This window comes from Lucilia sericata, unplaced genomic scaffold, assembly GCF_015586225.1.
Source record: "Lucilia sericata isolate MDLA Ls3-8-SP2 unplaced genomic scaffold, ASM1558622v1 Contig000389F_arrow, whole genome shotgun sequence".
NCBI lineage: Eukaryota > Metazoa > Arthropoda > Insecta > Diptera > Calliphoridae > Lucilia > Lucilia sericata.
In genome coordinates, this window is record NW_023994407.1 from 27118 (window position 1) to 42500 (window position 15383).

Genomic DNA, 15383 nt, shown 5'->3' on the forward strand with positions numbered 1-15383 from the left:
CTCAGTCGGTCCACAATTGGCCATAGCTCCCATACAAGGTCCACTTCCGAAAATCACCTAAACGTACATATTTCATTGATGAATAAAGCTATTGTGATAAAATTCGAGTTAAACATGTTTTGTATACATACAAATCATTCTACGAAATTTTTTACGGATCGGTCCATTATTGGTCATAGCTCTCATATAAGGCCCACATCCGAAAATCATTTAAAAGCTCATATTTCATTGTCATATAAAGCTATCTTGATAAAATTCGACACAAATATGTTTAGTGTAAATTTAAATCACTCTACGAAATTTTTTCCGGATAGGTCCATAATTGGTCATAGCTCCCATATAAAGTCCACTTCCGAAAATCACTTAAACGCATATATTTCATTGAATTATAAAGATATCGGGATAAAATTCGACTCACATATGTTATGTATACATACAAATCATTTTACTAATTTTGTTAAGGATCGGTACATTATTGGTCATAGCTCCCATATAAGGCCCACTTCCGAAAATCATTTAAAAGCTCATATTTCATTGTCATATAAAGCTATCTTGATGAAATTCGACACAAATATGTTTAGTGTAAATATAAATCACTCTACGAAATTTTTTTCCGGATAGGTCCATAATTGGTCATAGCTCCCATATAAAGTCCACTTCCGAAAATCACTTAAACGCATATATTTCATTGAATTATAAAGATATCGCGATAAAATTCGACTCACATATGTTATGTATACATACAAATCATTTTACTAGTTTTGTTTCGGATCGGTCCATTATTGGTCATAGCTCCCATATAAGGCCCACTCCCGAAAATCATTTAAAAGCTCATATTTCATTGTCATATAAAGCTATCTTGATGAAATTCGACACAAATATGTTTAGTCTAAATATAAATCACTCTACGAAATTTTTTCCGGATAGATCCATAATTGGTCATAGCTCCCATAAAAAGTCCACTTCCGAAAATCACTTAAACGCATATATTTCATTGAATTATAAAGATATCGGGATAAAATTCGACACAAATATGTTTTGTATACATACAAATCATTTTACTAATTTTGTTACGGATCGGTCCATTATTGGTCATAGCTCCCATATAACCCCATTTCCGAAAATCACTTAAAAATACATATTTCATTGTCAAATAAAGCTATCGGGATAAAATTCGACATAAATATATTTCGTATAAATATGAATTATTCCACTAAATTTTTTCCGGATAGGCCCATAATTGGTCATAGCTCCCATATAAGGTCCACTTCCGAAAATCGCTTAAACACATATATCTCATTGAATTCTAAAGCTATTGGGATAAAGTTCGACAAAAATACGTTTTGTGTACATTCAAATCATTTCACCAAATTTTTTACGGATCGGTCCATTATTGGTCATAGCTCCCATATAACCCCATTTCCGAAAATCACTTAAAAATACATATTTCATTGTCAAATAAAGTTATCTTGATAAAATTCGACACAAATATGTTTTGTCTTTATATGAATCTCTCTACGAAGTTTTTTCCGGAGAGGCTCCCATAGAGGGTCCACTTACGAAAATCACTTAAACGCACATATTTCTTTGAATAATAAAGCTATTTGGATAAAGTACGACTTGAATATGTTTTGTGAGCATATAAATCATTCTACCAATTTTTTTTTTTCCGGTTTGTTCCATATATGGTAATAGCTCCTTCAAAAAAATCACTTAAACGCACATATTTCATTAACAAATAAAGATATCTTGATAAAATTCGACACAAATATGTTTTGTGTAAGGTCGTAGCTCCTATACATATAAAGTTCACTTCCGAAAATCACCTAAGCGCACATATTTCATTAATTAATAAATCTATTGTAGTAAAATTCGACTTGATTTTTTTTTGGCATATAAATCATTATACGAAATTTTTTCCTTAACGGTTGATAATTGGTCACAACTCCCATATAAGGACCATTTCCGAAAATTACTCAAATGCACATTAACAATCAAAGTTATCGGGATAAAATTCGACATAAATGTGTACATATTTTGTATATATAAATCATTCTACGGATTTTTTCTTCCGGATCGGTCCATAGGTTGTCTTAGCTCCCATATTAATATACATTTTTCTCGACCTAATTAAAATAGTTTGACACATGCATAAATGTTAGTACCCTCAATAAGGAAACAAAAATGTTGCCAAGTTATCTAAAAATTAGATAGTTAAATGGGTTTCAATAAAATAGTAGCTTGCTGGTGGAGGGTATTTAAGATTCGGCATAGCCGAATATAGCACTCTAACTTGTTATTTGAACTGTTTATCTTAAACATAATACAATTAATTCTTACAACCTACTTATATAGTTAATTCCTAACACTACTTATTTTCTATAAAATAATCTGTCATATCGGTATACATATCCAGAAGGTAGTATAAGTCCTTTAAATCTTCCTTGTTTTGAGATGATAGAGTTTCATAACAAATCCATCTTTTTCGCATAGTTGAAAGAACAGGATCAGAAGATAGAAGTAAACTATTAAAAATATCTTCATTCTGTGATTGCCTGGAGCATTTTCTTGAGCTGAATAGTTGAACATGCTTAAAATCTCGCTTCCTCGCTTCCTGGGCTTCTTCTGTTAACTCTCCAAGTGGAAGAATATTCGATTCAATTATTATTTGACCATGACACAATACTTTGTGTACTGTTGGTGTTAGTTCCCTCCATGGATACAGAGATACAAGTAATTTAGAAATTTCAGATGTGTATTCCCCAAATCGATTTCCATTAATTTTATGTTTACTATTCAGTGCCATTAAAATAGTGTTAACTCTTCGAAGCAACTCCTTGTCGATTCCAGTTATTTTTGAAGTAATTTCAAAATCACGAAAAAATCTTCTCGCCGTATTACCGTCATTTGTACTACCGCAACTTGAAAGTGGTTTGTCGATGTTTAATCCCATCTGAACTTTAAATTCTTCTTGGATTCTGCTTTTTTCCGCAGCTCTCAGTTCTTTCAATTCTTCATTATTTTTTGTTGATTTAGTAGGATAGTTTGTTTTTTGTCCTGGATCGCCTTGTATGATGGTAATATATTGTGTCCTTTTTCATGCAGAGCTTTCCTTAATATTTAGTACTTATTTCGACTGAGACCCAGTTCCAACATAAGCGCTATTGCTTCCTCTTCAGTAAAATTTGATTATGATGTTGGAGTTGGTATACTTTCCACAATTCGCTTAAGTCGTTTTGGTGATGCATTAGGAAGAATAGTTGCAATATGTACGACATCCATAGGTTGGTTTTCCTTTTTCAGCATTTCGTTAAATGTATCAGCAATATCCTCACTTGAGATTCAAAAAAGTTTTTGTGTGACCCTCTTTTTTTTTGACCTTGAACATAAGTCTTCGTATGACTTGCAAGGCGCTCCTGTTGATGTGTTGTAAGTTGAGATTTCCGTAGTAGTTTCCATCCAACTACAAAATTTTAATCGAAATTTCTCTTGATTTCCATCCACAGACTTACTTTTTACATCAAAAAGTTTTCAATTTTTGATATGCCTGTTAAACTCGAATACTCCTTGGCTACGCTCACGCCAAATTTTATCCCAATCGGATCAGCCGTTTAGAAATGCCATATTTATTTCCAAAAAATTTCCATTCTGCCCCACTGTGCTATGCTAAAGCTTATAATTTTGAAAATAATCTTTATTAATTATAATAAATGATATACCGGTTAAACAATACAAAAACAGCAACAACACATAACTAATATTTTTAAATTTATTTAAATTTGACAAAAAAATCAATGAATAAACTCGTATTAAATTGTTTGTAGCTATAAATACATACATATCGTTACCTGAAATGCAAAATAACGTATCATCACTTTTCACAATTTTACGGGAGAAACAAAAAACGTTATAAAATTAAAAAATTAAAAATTTAAGATACAAAATAGATATTTTACATTTATATGTAAAACACTATAAGAGATCAATTTCACAAGAAATAAGTAAGAATATTATATTCGGCTATGCCGAATCTAGTGAAAATTTATATTTATTTTCAAAAGTTGGGAGTAGATATTGACTCAGATCTTGTAAAACCAATTATTTTGTTATTTTGTTATTATGTAAGCTGAATTTTATTATAATACATATATCACTCAATAGGGGTTTTGGTCCATTATGAACCAATATGTTCCAAACTTAATGAGGGAATTAATTTTAATTAATTATAATACTAAATTAAAGTCATTTTAGAAGAGTACTTTATATGGGGGTACCGTCATTTATAAACCACAAAACTTGTTTATGGACCGATCCTCTTAAAATTTGGCTGGGTGATTTTAGATTCTAAAAAACCTGTTTATGTTAAATTTAATCCTTAATCGGAAATTAAGATTGTGGCACCACATAAAGGATAGGATCAACGAGGCACACCGGTGCTGGCCGATATGTAGGAGAACTATAGACATGAAATGATCTTAGTCCTACTAGAACAAATTGGCTTTATAAAAGTGTAAATTTACCAATTCTAGCTTATGCTTCAATAATCTGGTGGACTGCTTTAAACAAAAAATGCAACATCAAACTACTACAGGGAGTTCAGCGTACATGCTGCTTGGGTGTAAGTGGTGACATGTGTACTACTTCAACCAAGGCTCTGGAAACGTTGCTAGATATTCCACCCATTTGAAACATTTTTAAGATATGAGGCGGCGCTTACAGCCGAACGGCTCTTTAATTTAGGCGAATTGGCCAAAAGCAGTTATAGGACACGTCATGAATGTATACTGGACACATCGGACGTGCCTAATAACAACCAGACACAGAATATTTCGGAAACTTTGAAACGCTGATCCCAGATAGAATGTCTTGTTCAAGCGGAACATTAGAGCATATACCAGTAGGAATCCGTTGTTATACGGATGGCTCTAAATTGTGGGACAAAGTGGGGCTGGTGTTCTATATTAAAGACCCAGAAACGGAAATATACCACCGTTTACCTAATCATAACAGAGTAATAACGGTATGCGTAAATTAGACTAAAATAAATATGGCGCCCACAGCTCTTAATATATTTACCGACAGCTAGAAGGCAATTAAGGCGATATCAGGTGATAGAATTAAATCTAAGACCGTATTGAATTGTAAGAAAGCTTTAACTGAATACTTTCCCAGAGGTAAGGTTTACATTATATAGGTACCATGTCACTCGGGAGTAGTCGGCAAGGTCGAATGTAATAGCTTTAAAGGGAAAGGAGCTCGAGGCAGTTAAACTCACAAACGCAAAACCATTCGACGCAACAGAGGCTGAATTAAAAATATGGGTGAGAGAATCCCATAAGACCTCTTGGAATAATAAAACGATGGGTAGTACAACAAAGATCCAATGGGGTGACCCTGATGAGAGCAAGACGTGAAATCTCCTCAGAATGAGCAAGTCTAAAGTTAGTATGATGGTACGTACTCTGAGTGGGCACAGAGAATTCAGACGAATGTAGAGCATGTGTAGAGGACAGTGAAACTCTGGAGCACTTTCTTTACCACTGTCAGGCATTCGTCGAAGTTAAATCCAAGTATCTTTGAAGTGATGTTATTCCGGAAATAACATTCCTTACTAACACTGATTGGAAGATTCTTAGGAACTTAGTAAACTGAGTTTCTGAACATTGAAAAATAATTGATGTAGTATACATACTCCTATCAACCTAACCTAAATTTCATCCCCATATAGTTATTTTTAAGCCAGCAATGAGAAGGGGACCTTATTTGGGGGGTTAAGTCAATTATAGACTAATTCTCTCAAAATTTAGTAAAAGACTTCGATGCTTATAAAAAATGCCCCTGGAGTAGAATCGGTAAAAACGCTGAACATTCTAAGTTATAAGAGATAATTTATAGCTATGACAAGTTTGTTTGGGAATTACAGAATTATTTCTCTCTTTTTATACCCTCCACCACCATCAGTGGTGATAGAGGGTATATATAACTTTGTCATTCCGTGTGTAACACCGAGAAATATTCATCTGAGACCCAACAAAGTATATATATTCTTGGACCTTATGAAATTCTGAGTCGATTTAGCTATGTCCGTCCGTCCGTCTGTCTGTCTGTATAAAACATTCTCACGTTAACACAAAGCAATGAAAATTAACGAAATTCACCCAAAATATTTATTATTGTCCTAGGCAGTTTGGTATTGAAAATGGGCAAAATCGGTTCACATCGGGAAAAGTTATCAATCAAAATTTAAAACAACCTCGAAAAAAATAAGCATTTTTTACACATTCTGATGTAATTTTCTCAAAAACTATGCAAGATAATTCCATGAAAATCACCATACATTCGTTTCTACACAAGAGCATGATCCCTGCTGAAAATTGTTAGAATCGGTCCACAATTTCATATACCTCCCATACAAAAGTACATATTCCCGGAAAATGGGTTTTTTGTTAATAACTTCCGTCAGAATGTTGATATCTTCACAAAATTTTACAAATTAAAATCTTATGTCAAAAGAATTCATTTAGAGAAAAAATTTTCTGGATCGGTCCATAATAGGACTTAGCTCCCATAAAAGGTCCCCCCCCCGAAAATCACTTAAACGCGCATAGCTCATTGCTAAATTAAGATATCCATATAAAATTTGGTATAAGTATTACCCATATGCACAAAAATTTTACTGTGAAATTTTTTCCCCATCGGTTCATAATTGGTCATAGCTCCCATACAAGGTCCCCTCCCGAAAATCACTTAAACGCGCATAGCTCATTACTAAATTAAGATATCCATATGAAATTTGGTATAAGTATTACTCATATGCACAGAAATGTTACTGTGAAATTTTTTCCCGATCGGTCCATAATTGGTCATAGCTCCCATACAAGGTCCCCTCCTGAAAATCACTTAAACGCGCATAGCTCATTACTAAATCAAGATATCTATATAAAATTTGGTATAAGTATTTCCCATATGCATAGAAATATTACTGTGAAAGTTTTTTCCGATGGGTCCATAATTGGTCATAGCTCCCATACAAGGTCCCCTCCGGAAAATCACTTTAACGCGCATAACTCATTACTAAATAAAGATATCCATATAAAATTTGGTATAAGTATTGCCCATATGCATAGAAATATTACTCTTAAAGTTTTTTCTGATCGGTCCATAATTGGTCATAGCTCCCATACAAGGTCCCATCCCGAAAATCACTTAAACGCGCATAACCTATTACTTAATTAAGATATTCATATAAAATATGGTACAAGTATTGCCCATATGCATAGAAATATTACTGTGAAATTTTTTCCCGATCGGTCCATATTTGGTCATAGCTCTCATACTAGGTCCCCTCCAGAAAATCACTTAGATGAACAATATTCATTATCAAATAATGATATAAATACAGAATTTTGAAATTTTGTCTTTATATACACAATTGGTAATAGCTCCCATACAAGGTCCTTTTACGAAAATCTCTTAAACGCACATTACTCATTACCAAATAAAGCTATACTAAATTACGATATAGATACAAAATTTGACTGAAATATAGCTTTTATGTACAGAAATTTTGCTTAAAGAATTTTTTACGATCGGTCTATAATTGATCTTATATCCCATACTAGGAACTGCCCCTAAAAGCGCTTTAACCTTATTTAACTATTTCAATTTGTGTAGAACAAAATTATATATATGTATGTATTTTCAAAATCCTTAAATCTTTCACACACGTGCATTAATTATTAAATATTGCTAAGCACTATAAAAATATAATAAAAGAAAATGGCGTTTATAATGTTCAATAAATCTTCCCATTGTAATAGATCTAAGCTGTTTAAATCTTGGGATTTTTTTATTTAAGCCATGAGAAGACTTATTTCTACAAATATTTGATCAATTAGAAAAGTATTAATATAAAAGTAGCTGGTGGAGGGTATTTAAGATTCGGCTCAGCCGAATATAGCACTCAAACTTGTTTTATTTCTATACCACTATGCGTGGTTTTGCTTTATGAAAATATTGTTTGTTATTTTGAATTTTTGTCATGAAATCGCTATTTTTTGGCGTTGACATATCTAAGAAGATGTATTATCATCTAGTGAACGTTAATCAATCAAAATGTTGATTTTTATTTTTTTTTTTTTTGGTAATACGTTGTTTTTCATTTCAGGTGACGATATGTTAATTGACAAAAAAAAAAAGAAATCATTTATAGACAAACGATTAGAATTCAAACTAAAAAATATATATTATTTATTATAAGAGTAAAAGAATTTAATGCGAAAAATATAAACATTTATTACCTTTTCAAATTAAGCTAAACATTGCTGTGGCATATACAATTTTATATTCAGTTTGTAACCTAAGTTAGTCACTTTTAACCACATGTAGAGTGTAACTAACAATTTCACTATATAGTATGTTATTGAACTAATTAATGTTTGATTTTGGGTATTTTTCAAAATTATTAATTTACATTAATCAAATATTTGGCAGTAAAATCCATTTTCTAATATTTAAATAAGCGTGTAGAAGAGTATGTTAACATCGACTTAAATCGACTAAATTTCATAATTATTATACGATTAATCACCCATGGATGGGGGTTTTTTCAAAATTTGTCTTATCAGTGGGATTTTTTGTAAATTATTATTTAAAATTAATCTTTGTTCTTTATTAATTTGTGAACGTGCTCAGAATCAAAATGATGGCATTTTAAATAAAAACCAACAGTGTGTATGGTATTTTTTTTTTGCCCTACAACATGATATAGTTATGCATGCATATGTGTATAATAAGGGTATTCAATCGATTAACGAGTAAATTTAATGATATCTTTGTTTTATTTTTCGATTAACTGTTCTAATAATTGAAAACTGCATTTCTCATAACAAATAAATCGTTTATTTTTTATTCAATTAACAAAATTAACTTTTCATTATAAAGACCTCAGCTTCTGCTTTCTGAATCCGAGAAGAAACTTAAAATCGGTTCAGATTCAACTAAGTTACTGACTTATAAGTGCTTAAAGGTACGACAACGTTTTTTTAACCGTAACTCAAGATTTTTCAGGTGTTTGGCGAATTTCAAAAACATATTCTTGTTCTACTCGGATCCACCTTTCAGAAAAATAGTATTACTTCCCACGTAATTCAATATTCATATATTTTGTCTCACTGTGTTATCTATATATATTTTATTCGCCTATGCCAAATTTTATTTACCCACCATCAAACCGTATAACGTAAATGGAATGCTCCCCTATAAACACCAGGTTGATATTTGGAATAGGGCTTATGTCAATTATGGACACATCCCTTTCGGATTATCGTAGTATTATTTTTTAAAAACAAAATATTTTTGTCTAACTTTTAAATCATAAGCAGGAGGTATAGTCAATTATGAACCGATCCTCATCAAATTTGGAAGGCAGCTTATAAAATACTTACTGTCGAATTTCATAGCTATACTCGTAATGAGCATTGAATCATTTTCTGAAGGGGACCTTATATGAGAGGTAGGATAAATTATGACCCGATTCTCACAAAATTCGGTAGAAAGATTTTGTGTTGTAAGAAACTTATTTGTGTCGAATTTCATCGCTATACTTGTATTTTTACGCCAGTAATGAGCGTTAAAGTAATTTTCTGAGTGGGACCTTATATGGGGAGTAAAGTCAATTGTGGAAATTTCATCAAATTATTTTAAAAATTGCGACCTGTAGCGTGCGCACAAGGTTTACTGCAGGATTGATTAACTCAGGAAGTGATTATATGCCGACTGGTATACTTTAAGGTTAGTTTATGATCAATATTTTCGGATGTTACAAACATCAGCACAAACGCAAAATACCCTCTCCACTATAGTGGTGTAGGGTATAATGTGTGATTGTTTAAAGTCTATAGACGGGTAAACGACTAGACAGTGTATTCCTGTATGTCTGAAAGAAGCTTCATTTTATTTCAAGCTTTCAAGTAGGCGACGTGTCACGCCCACACATGCCCCTGGAGTTTAAGGGAGCTAAAATCCTCAATAGTTATTTTGGCATACCTAAACATAAATATTTGGACAATAAATTAGTGAATTAGCAATAGGGAGCATGCACATCCCACATGAAATATATGCAAAAATTTGTAAATCTGAGAAATTGTTAGAGCTAGATTCTTCAAAATTTTCAAGAGCAACATTGAAATCCATAATATGGATTGCTATTTGAGAGGAAATGTCCGGATAAATAAAAGGGGGTCTAACACCTCTTAATGAGTTAAATATAAAAAATTTACATATGTGGGAGCTAAAACCACCAAATTTTGCAAGAACAACTTTTATATCCGTAAAAGTATTTGGAACATTTGCTTGAAGAATAAGTGGACTAGCAATAATTAGTGTTTTCCTTTTCCCGGGAAACGTGAATAATTTTAAAATTTCCCGCTATTCCGGGAATTCCCGTCTAAAAGAAATGATTAAATTTTAAAGGCCTTATTCTTAAAAAAAGATATTTTATAAACAGTTTATAAATCTAATTTTCTAAAGAACTTTATGATTGAGCCCAGCCCTTCGACCATTAATTTCGATCATAAATGAACCGTTTATTTTGATAAAAGTGGAATGAGCCTATTTTCGAATAAAATTTAATTAAGAATAGAGTTTTTTACTATTAAAAAATATATTTTTGTATAAAAACAATAAAATAGGAGTTCTGAAAAACTGTTGAAATTATCTTTGATACCAGATATATGTATTCAAAACAAGGTAATTTGCCTTCACCAGTATCACTCCGATTTGTAGAATGATTATAATGAAAAATACTAAAAACTCCTCTTATATTTGATTCGTCCGTATCTTAAATACCCACCATGAAAACATTGTCATTTTTCGAAATGAGTAAAAATGTGATTTTTAAAAGAGGTCTTCTCAGATTTCAAATTCTCAGCCTTTTAGCTCATCTAATAGTGTTTTCAACAGACTGGAGGATATTACTAGTACATAGCTAGAGAGCTGAAATTTTCCAAATTTTATATTTATGCAGTATCGGTTAACGATTTCAACTATCCCCAAGGGAAGTGCCCTCCCCAGAATACTATGTTAACAGTCATAACTGGTTTAAAAATACCAGTACAGGAATTCAACAAAAACTCGTTTTACAGGATCTAAAAACTTTCTACCAAATGCTTACAAGGATCAGTCTATAATTGGTCCTATAATATAAGCTCCTTTTCATAAAATTACTTTAAAATTGCTCCTGGCATAAAAATTATACTGAAGTGGTAAAAATTCGAAATAAACAAAATTTATATCAAAATCTCTCTACCATATTTTAAGAAGATGGTACTTTAACAATCACTACTTAAAATTAAAATGCTGCTATAGTGATGAAAATCGAAATAAACAAATTTTGTAGGAAGAAGAATGTTTTCACCAAATCTTATAAATATGTATCTTGACTTTAATCGATTCAACAAATTTTATTTTAGTTGTGTGCCTCCGTAGGTTAGTCTGTCAGTAGGGAGGTCATGTGTTCGATCCCCATCAGAGACTTTGAAAAAGAGAGCCCAATAGTGGCTTGGGTATATTTCATCGAATCTTATCTAACATACATCCGAAACTCAAATCTACAGGTGATTTTTGCCAAGGGCGAAATCAAATGTTTTTTCAATTGACGAGATAAGGTAGTCTTCGAGATAAGCTTTTCAATCTTATAATCTACATATAAATATGTACATATACATATGTATCTAAATAGATGTAATGATCTCAATTAAATAGTGTAAATAAAATTCATTTGATTTTAATAATTTTAAACTAATAAGCTGCAGTTCTTAGAATCGTAAACATGTTACAGCCATTTGGTGTATTTAAATTGATTTTAATTTTATATTTTCTTAAATTGATTACATGTAATGGGTAAAGTATATTGAATCTATCTTTAATATTTAAAAATTGTTATTCAAAATATACAGTTTGTGCTACACTTCATAATGCTTCGGAACCTTGAAACTACAATGCTAGATTTTTATCCTCCAAAATTGGATGAACTTAGAGTTTATACATTATTTTGCGAAGGTGTAAAGGGTTTAGATTATCAGGGTAGTAAATTAATCCAAGTGAGAGATAAGGAAGCTGCAAAAATTTATATTGAAACAGATAAAGGTGCATATCGGCCGGGCGATTTATTACGTTTTCGTGTTGTAATATTGAATGAGAATGCCAAACCAATGAAGATTAGAGAACCAATAAAAATACAAATATTCGTAAGTATTTCAAAAACTGTACGTACATGTGAATATGAATTATTCCCCCAAATTTTACAGGATTCGCTTAATAACCCTGTCAAACAATTTAAAGACATACGTCTGCACAAAGGCTTTTATTCCGATAACTTTCAAATTTCGACAGAACCGAATTTAGGCAACTGGACTTTAAAACTCCTTATTGGAGGAAAATATGCTCTAGAAAAGATAGCCGAATTTGAGGTTAATAAATACGTACTGCCTAAATTCATAGTTCACATAGAGATGGATGAACATTTTGCGGAAGAAGATCGTTATATAAAAATCAATGCCTATAAAAATCAATACCTACAACAAATATGTAGAGGGAAAAGTAAATTTGATCTTAAAACAAAGTGAATTTGACGGGATGTTTTCAAATACATCTGTCATTGTTGATGGCAAAGCAAAATTTGTTATAGATATAGAAGATTTGATTGGATTACAGGATGCACTAATTGTTAACGCTACGCTAACGGAAGCCCAAACAAATATCGCTGAATACACTTCCATTAAAATTTATATCCAAAAGCATAAGTATAGTATTACTGCATCCGAAGATGAGATTGAATTTCTGAATGAAATACCTTACAGAATAAAGGCAAAAGTACAGCATTTGAATGGCACTATAGTTAAAGATCTGGAAACGACTGTAGTTATGAAACATGGTCCTAAGTGCTACGAAGCAAGATTAGATGACAAAGGAGTGACCACATTTGAATTTGATTATTCACAAAGTGATGATTTCACTTTTTCGTATAAAAATTCGACCGATACATTATCAACATTTCTATCGTTCGTGTTAAATATACGATCTCCTAAGTGTAGCTTGAGTGTGAAAAATAAAGGAAAAATATGAAAAAAATCTCAGATTGTTTTACCTACACCACTTTAGTGGGGAGGGTATATTGGGTTTGTGCTGATGTTTGTAACTCACAATAATATTGGTGCTATACCCACCTTAAAGTATACCAATCGGCTCGGAATCATTTTCTGAGTCGATTTAGCTATTGTAATCAAACTACAGGTCGCAATTTTGGAGATAATTCAATGAAATTTGGCACATGATCTTTTATGGTATCGTAGACGAAGCCTGTTGAAAATGGTTTACATCGGTCCATTATTTCACCTTGCCCCCATACAACTGAACAAGCCGAATAGGGCTTCTAAGTTCATAATTATGTTTAATATACTCATATCTCGACAAAATGCTGCAAAAACCAAGTTGTATACAAGACTTGATGACACTCACGAATTCCATAATAATAGGTTCTCATATGACCCTAGCCCCTATGAAAAGGCTTCATCAAAATTTCACTTTAATGTCCAAAATTTTATTCAACAATAAACGGCTTAAGTATGTATATCTAACAATTCAACTTAAATGCTTTATTATGGCAACTAAATCACATTATATTTTTGTCAAAGGTGTAGGGTATTATATGGTCGGCCTCGCCCGACTATAATTTCTTACTTGTATAGATATGGGAGGGTTCAGTTGTATGGCGGCTAGGTGAAATCATAGACCGATTTTAACCCTTTCCATAGGATTTGTCCTACTGAAATTTGGCATATTAAACATTTCGACTTCTACCTTGCGCGCCTTATTTTTTAAGCCTTCTAGCCATTTTTAATGTCCGATTTAGCCTTTTATTTCTACCTAGCGTGGTAATATACATATTTTAGTAGTCGAGTCTCAAAAACAATTCAAGGTACATGAGGAACATGTCAGTTAATTTCTGGTTAGGTATGGATATAATAAGAGAATTTGTGACTTTAGGCACTTGTATGGAGGTTTCTCTCTTATAGAACTATGTCGTAAATAAAATCTTCCCTAGGCTCAGTAAAATGATGACCAAGTTAGATCCATTTATAGATCATGAACTCTTTCAATGAGAAGTGAGCTCACAAATCAAGAAAAATATTCTAGGCGTCAACCCTACGAAGATCAAATTGGTAATTTTAACCAGAAGCTATAAAACTGCTTAATTTAGAATACTACTACTAGATGGTACAGAATCACTTTCTGATTCGATTTAGCTATTTCCGTCCGTCCGTCTGTGTGTCCATTTAATCCTTGTGCGCACGTTACAGTTCGCAATTTTCAAGATAATTTGATGAAATTTGGCACATAAGGACGAAGCCTATTGAATATGATTAAAATTGGTTCATATTAGCCCTCATACAACCGTTCCTCCCGAATAGGACTTTTGAGCTCATAATTATATAAAATGTTGTTGTATCTCTACAAAAATCGTATAGATGTAATAAATGTCTGGTAATAAATGACGAAAGTATCGATCTATAACGTCCTAACTCCATATACTTACATATTTCCACCTTCCGAAATTCATTTAAAATTTACGTCACCTTCACATTTTATATTAATGTATATTTCATATCATTTTTGCTTTATACAGATCCATATCCACAAATTTTTTATATGATATATGATGTTCGTTCTTATCTCCCGGAAACTTGGTTATTTGAAGATTTTGAAATGTAAGTTTCGATCAAAATACATACTATGCATCATGTACAGAGTATTTAGGTTGTATATCTTTTCAGTTCTACCCCAACAGAAACTATGAGCTTTCACGCACCCGACTCTATAACAACCTGGGTTTTAACTGCTTTCTCGTTAAATGAAGAAACTGGGATTGGTATTATGGATCCTACGTTTAACATTACAGCGTCTAAGCAATTTTTTATTAGCACTTATTTGCCGTATTCTATAAAACGTGGAGAAATAGTTTCCATACCAATTGTTATTTTCAATTATCACGCAGAAACTTTAAGAACTGAAGTTATTATGGAAAATTCTTTGAGCCAGTTTAAGTTTGTGGATGACACAAGCAATGAGACCACCAATTCCTTAAGTGAAAAGCGAAATATAATTGTTCCAGCCAAAGGTGGTAACGTGCTACTTTCCTAATATATCTACAAAAACTGGGCGAAATTCATATACACATTAAAGCCAAAAACGAATTAGCAACTGATGCAGTTTTGCAAAAGTTACTTGTAGAACCTGATGGATTTTCTATAGCTCGTAATCAAGAGGTATATGTATCAGTGACACCAGAAGAAGATGTAAACATCTATTTCGAGACCAATATG

The 15383-nt window shown here is 32.1% G+C and overlaps 2 protein-coding genes across 3 annotated transcripts in view; both read left to right on the forward strand.

Annotated features, from left to right (window-relative positions):
• The first annotated feature begins 11805 nt into the window (after window positions 1-11805).
• On the forward strand, window positions 11806-13132 carry LOC119604399 (murinoglobulin-1-like). 2 transcript variants are annotated; one of them, XM_037956963.1, is made up of 2 exons: window positions 11806-11901; window positions 11958-13132. In XM_037956963.1, exon 2 carries the CDS (start codon window positions 11976-11978, stop codon window positions 12624-12626), a length of 651 nt encoding a protein of 216 aa, XP_037812891.1. In that variant the 5' UTR covers window positions 11806-11901; window positions 11958-11975; the 3' UTR covers window positions 12627-13132. The 2 variants fall into 2 exon arrangements, with proteins under 2 accessions (XP_037812891.1, XP_037812892.1); XM_037956964.1 differs by having other exon boundaries at window positions 11816-12248; window positions 12309-13132.
• The window catches only part of LOC119604392 (C3 and PZP-like alpha-2-macroglobulin domain-containing protein 8), a 4539-nt gene continuing 1792 nt past the window's right edge, over window positions 12637-15383 (forward strand). Inside the window, exons 1-4 of the mRNA XM_037956957.1 lie at window positions 12637-13003; window positions 14687-14768; window positions 14835-15178; window positions 15244-15383. The exon at window positions 15244-15383 is cut by the window's right edge and continues 585 nt beyond it. Coding sequence (XP_037812885.1) covers window positions 12637-13003; window positions 14687-14768; window positions 14835-15178; window positions 15244-15383 — 933 coding nt within the window. The remainder of the gene's footprint in view (window positions 13004-14686; window positions 14769-14834; window positions 15179-15243) is intronic.

Bases quoted from the DNA above. Each gene is read 5' to 3' on its own strand.
- LOC119604399 (XM_037956963.1), top strand. From the start codon at position 11,976: ATGCTTCGGAACCTTGAAACTACAATGCTAGATTTTTATCCTCCAAAA.